This window comes from Ostrea edulis, chromosome 9 (assembly GCF_947568905.1).
Source record: "Ostrea edulis chromosome 9, xbOstEdul1.1, whole genome shotgun sequence".
Classification (NCBI taxonomy): domain Eukaryota; kingdom Metazoa; phylum Mollusca; class Bivalvia; order Ostreida; family Ostreidae; genus Ostrea; species Ostrea edulis.
Window position 1 is genome coordinate 15,905,780 of NC_079172.1, and position 8,345 is coordinate 15,914,124.

At 35.7% G+C, this 8,345-nt stretch overlaps 1 protein-coding gene across 2 annotated transcripts; it reads right to left on the bottom strand.

The window, feature by feature from the left end:
- Positions 1–344: 344 nt before the first annotated feature.
- LOC125660456 (uncharacterized) lies at positions 345–5,744 on the bottom strand. 2 transcript variants are annotated; one of them, XM_056148643.1, is made up of 6 exons: positions 5,562–5,701; positions 4,812–4,887; positions 4,708–4,772; positions 3,327–3,449; positions 967–1,098; positions 345–444 (listed from the first exon to the last, which is right to left on the bottom strand). In XM_056148643.1, exons 1-6 carry the CDS (start codon positions 5,614–5,616, stop codon positions 404–406), a joined length of 492 nt encoding a protein of 163 aa, XP_056004618.1. In that variant the 5' UTR covers positions 5,617–5,701; the 3' UTR covers positions 345–403. The 2 variants fall into 2 exon arrangements, with proteins under 2 accessions (XP_056004618.1, XP_048748251.2); XM_048892294.2 differs by having other exon boundaries at positions 4,708–4,887; positions 5,562–5,744.
- Between the last annotated feature and the right edge of the window lie 2,601 nt (positions 5,745–8,345).

The window sequence follows — 8,345 nt, forward strand, 5'->3', positions numbered from 1 at the left end:
AGCGCTTTTGGAAGAGTGGCAGAATATTTTTCACAGAACCATTTGCCTACGCGCCGCCATAAACGCTAACGATGGACATACCCGGTATTCGTAAACCAAATAAGAATTTGTGCCTACCCTTAACGCCTTTGATCTTACATATAGCCTCTTGGGGAATAGCAGTGGTATTTTAAATTTAATTTCATTTATCAAAGATTATATACCAGAGATATATTTCAAATTAATGAAATAAAAAACAAGACAAAATATTTACCTAGTGTTTCGTTTTCAAAGTCATTATACCCGTGTATGTATTCTGTAAATACACCATGTTCAACGTGCTTGTCCATTATACAGTCAACTCAAACACTATGGATAATTTAATTGTACTGTCAAATACATTTTCAGCAGTGAATGGTATGAATCACCCATACAAGGAATCGAGATTCGGGATGGAATCAAAACCTGAAAACAAAGGAAATAGCCAATGAGAAATCCGAGAGCTGCATAAAAACGGAAGAACTTGTTCATAGAAAGGACCCAGCAGTTTTTACATAGAAAGTACTCAGAAGTTTTTACATAGAAAGTACCCAGCAGGTTTTACATAGAAAGTACCCAGCAGTTTTACATAGAAAGTACCCAGCAGTTTTTACATAGAAAGTACTCAGCAGTTTTTACATAGAAAGTACCCAGCAGTTTTTACATAGAAAGTACCCAGCAGGTTTTACATAGAAAGTACCCAGCAGTTTTACATAGAAAGTACCCAGCAGGTTTTACATAGAAAGTACCCAGCAGTTTTACATAGAAAGTACCCAGCAGTTTCTACATAGAAAATACCCAGCAGTTTTACATAGAAAGTACCCAGCAGTTTTACATAGAATGTACCCAGCAGTTTAACATAGAATGTACCCAGCAGCTTTTGTCCTTGACATTCTTAGAATTGCTAAAATTATACTTAACACATAAAACCGTTAAAAAAAAATGTACCTTTACATATGTTACAGGATTTTCTGCAGTTTTTCTCCCTGAAGAGTCGATAGAATGGATTTGTACACATGTCCCCTTGGTAATCAGCACAGTTTGGGATCTCGTCTTTACAAAGAATTGTTAACGTTGGACCTTTAAAAAGGTTAAAGCGTTATACCAAGATCAATGACCGTATCAGTATGGCATGTCAAAAGTTGCGATATTTAATCTTATCATTGGTATTGTATAATAATGTTTCATTTGTACTGTCTACTTTTTAAATTTTATATTTTTTTTCATGTGTATTGTATATTTTATAATCATATTCTACATGTATATGTATAATATTTCATTTGTATTGTATATTTTATAATCATATTCTACATGTATATGTATAATATTTCTTTTGTATTGTATATTTTCCATTTGTATTGTAAATGTTTTCATTTCTATTGCATAATTTTTATTTGCATTGCACATGTATGCTTTACCATTTGTACATGTACAGTGTATATGTATCCGAGGGATTGTTATTCTGATATGTTACAACGGATTTCATTGGTTTAAACCATGGTTCGATTATCAAGTCACAGGCTACATCGTATTCATAACTCAGTTTACCTATACAGGCTATATGTAGATTCGCTTATGAACTTTGTGTTTAACTAGTTTTGCATGGGCATTGGGGACCAGTTTATCTTGTGGTTGAATATCGGTAACATCTTGCTTATTTTCAATACAATACAGGCTAAACGTTGACCAATGGAATCATTCATAACAAATCAAAATACAGAAGCCTCGCATGTAAGGTGAATATAACGAACAGTGATCAATCTCATAACTCCTATAAACAATACAAAATAGAGAGTTGGGCAAACACGGCCCGACCCCTGGATACACCAGAGGTGGGATCAGGTGCCCAGAAGGAGTAAGCATCCCCTGTCGACCGGTCATACCCGTCGTGAGCCCCATATCTCTTGATCAGGTAAACGGAGTTATCCATAGTCAAAAACAAAGTGCCATGCAAGAACGACTTAACAATCGGTATGAAACACGTTAGACAGCATATGACCCAATGATAGATTGTAATGGCAAACTAGATTGTTATAACGACCATAGAATTTGCGAAATGCTGACTCTAAACGAAACTCTGTACCATCAACTGGTTTGTCAGTAGCCCGCCTCGGTTGAAAAACTGATCAAATTCGGAACGAACTCTTGCGTACCGAATCGTCTGACAGATATAAATACCATATATGTAGGTGATAATGGAATATTGCTAGATAGATATGTAAAGTTGACGATGGAGAAGCTGAAATCATTCCATTTATCATATAGTTGAGTTAGTTTACCGTTAATATTCATTTTTAATAAAATATCTAAGTATGAAGCAGAACTGAACGACTCTGTGGTGCCTTTTATTTCGAGTTCACAGGGATATATCGAATCGACATATGAATGAAAATCGTTATTGTTAATAGATAAAACGTCGTCGATATATCTAAATGTCGTATTGAAGGCCACAGCAAGAGATGTTTTCTTCTCATGTAGAAGATTTTGTATAAATTCTGCTTCATAAGAATATAAAAACATGCAGGTCAGCTATCAAATATTCGTGCCCATGGGAATTCCAACATACTTTTGGAAGACCTGATCACCAAAGACTACGAAGATATTTTCAATGAGGAACTTCAGCATATTTTTAATTTCAACTTCAGAGTACTTGTGCGTGGAATTCGAGTGGTGTTTAACAAAGCAATTTTTAAAGGCATAGGGTCTACCCTTTATCTCAAAAAATGACATCACAATATTTTGCAAGAAGTACTCCAAAAGACAAATTTGTAGTATTAATTATGAGTTATCTATAGCTGCAGAGCTTTGAAATTGAAGTCATTTTGACGTTTTAGCCCTTTATAAAAAAAATCTGGAGGACAATATGTTAAACTGGTACCCCGCTGATTGGTGGCTACACACAAACATAAGAGATGTGAAGTCAACAGGGTACCAGTTTAGGCAAATGAGAATAGGGAATTATTTTGTAATTACTATCGTATCCAATGTGTTTGTAAATATTCTGAAGAACATTTTGTTAATTTTTAGTTATGATCTTAAATTTCGCCACCTTTTTGGAACATGCAAAATTTCACCAATATCTTAGCCCTATGCCTTTAATGACTGTTTATATCGGATATGATGGAAAAAATTAAATATTACAACATTTGACCTACCATATATACCTGTACCTAACATTAGCGAAGCGATGAATAGCTATCCTTCTGGAGTTTGAAAAATCTCTTTATAATGAGAGAGAGGATGAATTCGGTACCCAAGTTTGGGCACTAATCATCAGACATGTCCTTATTCCGTATTTTGACACTTACGATGACAAAATCCACAATACAGCGGGCATCTGACTCTGGACCAGGGATAGTAGATGCCAGTGGTATTACATATCACTTTGGGGTTATACAGCTCACAGTCGAAATCCTCAGCGTCCTTACACTCTTCATAAAGAGAAAATGGAGGTACATGTAGATCGACAGTATCACAAAACGCCTGGTACAGTAGTAGAACTAGATACGGGTTGTGGGATGGAATTACCCTTCTGTTCAACATTTTAGCAAAAAGCTTTAATTTGGGAGTTTGTTTTGTTGTTATGATGTTGTATTTCAACTGAATAATGTTCAACAAGTTATAATATATATATATATATATATATATATATATATATATATATATATATCTTCTATCTATCTATATATATATATAACAGTTATAAGCATCAGTGGCAAGTAATCTTAGGGAATTGATGTTAATTTCTGGGTGTAGTGAATCTGAAGAAGGCACCCAGCTCTTCTCTATCAATAGGGACTTTGGGGAGAAACACGGTGCAAGAAGTAGCCCTTACCCAGTCCCAGTCTCTAGATAAGAGAAAAATATAGTACGGTCTAATTTACCCTCAGATAGAGCCAACTTGATAATCATTCCAATCATTAGCTCAGATAGATTAATAGAAAAACATATGTATCCCTTGTAAGAACCCGATCATACACCTTACAACGTAAAAGAAAAGAGTGTGCAATACTGAAAAAAAATTAGTAGTCCAATTCTTGAATTTATTTTCAATTAGATATTATAAGCATCAAATTATTAACAAAGTTTTAAACAGTTCATATCTTTTCATATCTAACTAATTGTAAACAGCGTAGGTATATAAGTCAGTATAGGTGCCAGTCGGCCATGTTGTCACTAGAAGAAATTGAAAGTACGATTGCTGAATGAAGAATTGATTTAAAAAAACCTCGCACTTGGAATAATTAATTCCTTGTGTTTTGTTTGATGATATTAAAAACCTTAAAGGTAATATAAATTTCTCTAAGCATTGAATGGGGTATACTAACACGTATGCTGTCTGAGACAGGAATGGACAACAACAAAACTTCGTTTTCATTCTACACACGTGCGGCCGAGCACAGAAACTGTTAAATTTGTTTGTAATAATGATAGTAGGGTCTGTACCATACCACCTCCTAATAAGGGGTAATAATAATTTTATTAGGGGGGGGGGTTATGGAATAGACTCTACTATTATCATTACAAATTTATCGGTTTATGAGGGCCGAGATGCAGACGACATGCTTGACAGTGTTCATACGACTAACAGACTTTATTTAGACTAAGGAATCGACAAGACATACATGTAGTTCTAATGTTTTTAAAATTCAAATATTTCCAGTTTAACGTAATGAATATATTATGTACCATTTACCGATTCAGCGGACGTAGTACTAATGCTGGTGGACGTAGTACTAACGCTGCTGGATGTTGTACTAATGCTGGTGGACGTAGTACTAACGCTGGTGGACGTACTAATGCTGGTGGATGCTGAATCGGCTCCTGGGGATGCTGAGTTTACGTCCGGCAGAGCTGTTACGTCTGCCGCTAAAAGACACAGAAAATAATGTATATAGATATGTATCAACAGATTAAATTCTTGACATGAAAACTTTATTTTCTGTTATCAAATAAACGGATATTTTTTTTTTTTTACATCTGGAATGTTTCAAGAAATTGGTGTTTCTGAATTAGAAATTTTTATATAAATTTGGTAACAAAAAAGAATTTTATCATAAAATATAAAATATTGTTCATTTGAAATTGATTTGATCATCAAATATTCTATGCAGAAAGAGTAGGAGTATTTTGGTGTAAAGTTCGATTCTGTAAAAAAAAACCAAAAAAAAAAAAACCAACCAAATAATTGCCTGTTCACTCTTTTCATACTCACTCAATAATATGTATTCAACATTATTCACAAGAACAGTCTGTACACAATTACGGGAAGGGTGTATTTTCATGATAGATCGCAGATTAGTGGTACAACTACAAGGGGGGGGGGGGGGCTACAACTAGTGGGGTAGAGAAATTTATTTCCCTGGAGTTGTTCTGCAACAAGACTGTTCCTGATTTATTCCGCTTCAAAGTAGGTTTCCCTCGATTTTGCCGAGATCCTTAAAACGTGAAATTTACCCCACCCCCACCCCCAAACATACAGTCGATAGACTAAAATTCCATATATAAAAATCTTAAAATCTTGATCTTGTACATAAACTCACCTGTGCTGTATATAACGAGAAGTACAGCAACAGTTGTCAGAGTGGGATTTATCATTGTAAGACGGTTCCAGTGTACGTAAAGGTCCACAGCAATCAAACGACAACCGTTAACTAGTGTCTGCAAGGAACTCTTATCAATAAATAGGCAGGTATATAGTACGCAATTTATTTCGTCAACATCTGATAAGGTTATTTAGTCTGAACCGTTACAGTTCCAGTTATTAGTACTTATATAGGGAGATGGCGATAAAAGTTTTTCAAAATTGTGTCCAACAACAATTTCATTATATTATGTGTCAATAAAATATGTTCAAATTTTGGGGAAAATTTCGATCACCATTATTGTTTGGTAGCATACTTTTGAACATTTTAAACTTCTTAAACAAATCTGGTACATGTCAATTACATCAATTTGTTCTTGGATTAATTGTATGCTTTCTCGTGGTGTTGGGTGATAGGGAAGGAATCTAAATCTCACGAGAACACAGCGACTCAGGTAACCATCGCGACCAATGGACCTCTATCTCTACCTCCTCCATACAAAAATATGTATGTAGTTCATTTACAAAATTTTTTCATTTTTTGAAGCTACTCTCAGTTTTATTTTCGTGTTTTTACCCGTACGTTGTGGATAATCATGAAGTTTTATAACAAGAGATGTTCGTAAAACATATATGCCGCCCATGGTGCAAAATTGGAAAGGGTTATACACATGCAACATGTAATTGATAGTAGTATCAACAATTCAAAATATTGAGTAGACAAAATCTTCCCATGTCTAGAGTGGATTGACCATGTGACCTAAAAATCGATAGGGTTCATCTACTCCTTATGCTGTACCAGTGTACCAAGTTTGATGTCAATCAAGCAATTAATTCTCAAAATATAGAAAACAATATATTACAATGTCCAGTTTGAAACTTGCTCTTTGACCACGTGACCTCAAAATCAATAGGGGACATTTTCTCCTGACGATGTACCAGTGTACCAAGTTTGATGTCTATCAAGCAAAGAGTTCTTTAGACATTGAGTGGTTAGTATATTCCTATGCCCAGTTTGACCCTTGACCATGTGGCCTCAAAATCAGTAGGGGTCATCTACTGTTTAGGATGTACCAGTGTAACGTGTTTGATGTCTGTCAAGTAGAGGGTTATCAAGATATTGAGCGGACAATGTCTTCCTATGTCGAGAGTAGATTGACCCTTGACCTTTTGACCTGAAAAACTATAGGGTTTCTTCTCTTCTCATTACCAACCCACATATGAAATATCATTACGATCAAGTGAATGGTTCTCAAGATATTGAGCGGACAACATGTGGTCTACCTACCTACCGACCGACCGAGAGGTGCAAAGCAATATGCCCCTCTTCTTTGAAGAGGGGGGGGGGGCATAATTAATTCAATACTTCTTCGTACAATGAAAGCGGGTATTCTCGCAAACATGATGGATCACAAACCCTTGACTTGAGAAGATGGCTCCTGGCATGTAAAATGATGTTTGGAAAAATTCAACAACAGTCAGTACAATAGTACATGTATCTACATGTAGACTGTTGTTTGAAGTTGTTTTCCGGACTTAATTTTAAAATAGTTTGATCCCATTTTCTGAAAAAGTAAGCTAGGAAAATGTACTATCAAAACTGAATTATTATTTGTCCAGCATATTATTTAACGTAAATGGAGTATGCTGAATCCCAAACATATGCTAACCATCGAGAAATTGGCAACAAGTCGGTCAGAATTGCGATTCAGAGTAGTGGTAGTTTGTTTTTTTTCGGTTTGGATTTGGCTATTTTCCTAATAAAGCTGATTTAATGGAGAAATTATGATATTCAATCTTTTCTAAAATAAAACACAGAGACCGAAAGTACATAAAGGTGGAACTATAATTATTATATTTGCTTAAATATTTCGATTTTCCTCCGTTTTACTGTTCTTTGCATCAATGCTCTCAACCTTGTATATATCCCTTTCATAAATCCATACAATGAAATTGGGCAATCATCTTATTCTGCACCCGGAAATGTAGTTGCGGAATATCATTTCAAGGCATGCATCCGGAAAGAAGTCAAGGGTCCCAAGTCTCGGGAGTAATCGACCGTCATTCAATACCTACCCCGACACAGCTGGGCACGGTAATGCGGGGTTAGGAATACAAGTATTTGTTTCTACAGCTGGCAGTGAGCCCATTTCATATTCATACTTAATGCATTATTAGTTGAAGGCATATGCCCTTTTTAGCTTATCGCTGTTTCTGTATACAATTTAATTGCAGATTTCTTTGATTTATTATAGAAATACAAATAAATGTTGTATCAAATCCTACCAGTGCTCGAAACGTAACAGCAAGTCTATACGTAAATTCGGATGATAAACGTTTTTCTACAATGTACAACATGAAGAGATGTGTCTTTAGGTTTCTTCCAGCTATCATCCACAGTTTACTGTTGGTACCTTTGAAAAATGATATTGTTACGTATAGGGGTCACTCATCCAAGTGTTGATCACACTCACCGTTGATTAACTTACTCAAGCTCGTACTCTACTACATCACTAGAAAAGTTAGCTCACTAGCGAGGCAGTATAAATTCCCTCTTATACTGTCCGCTACACTTTCCCCCCGCTGGGGAAGCTTCGCCCCGAAGCTTAGCGTGAGTTCTCTCTGAATGTTTTGCACCTCTTCACCAACGGCATCCGCCGTCACCGATGACAATCACCCATCATCCCCGGACGAAACCACATCCGTATCCAGAGCTCAGAATAGAGAAGAGTCATGTCACGGT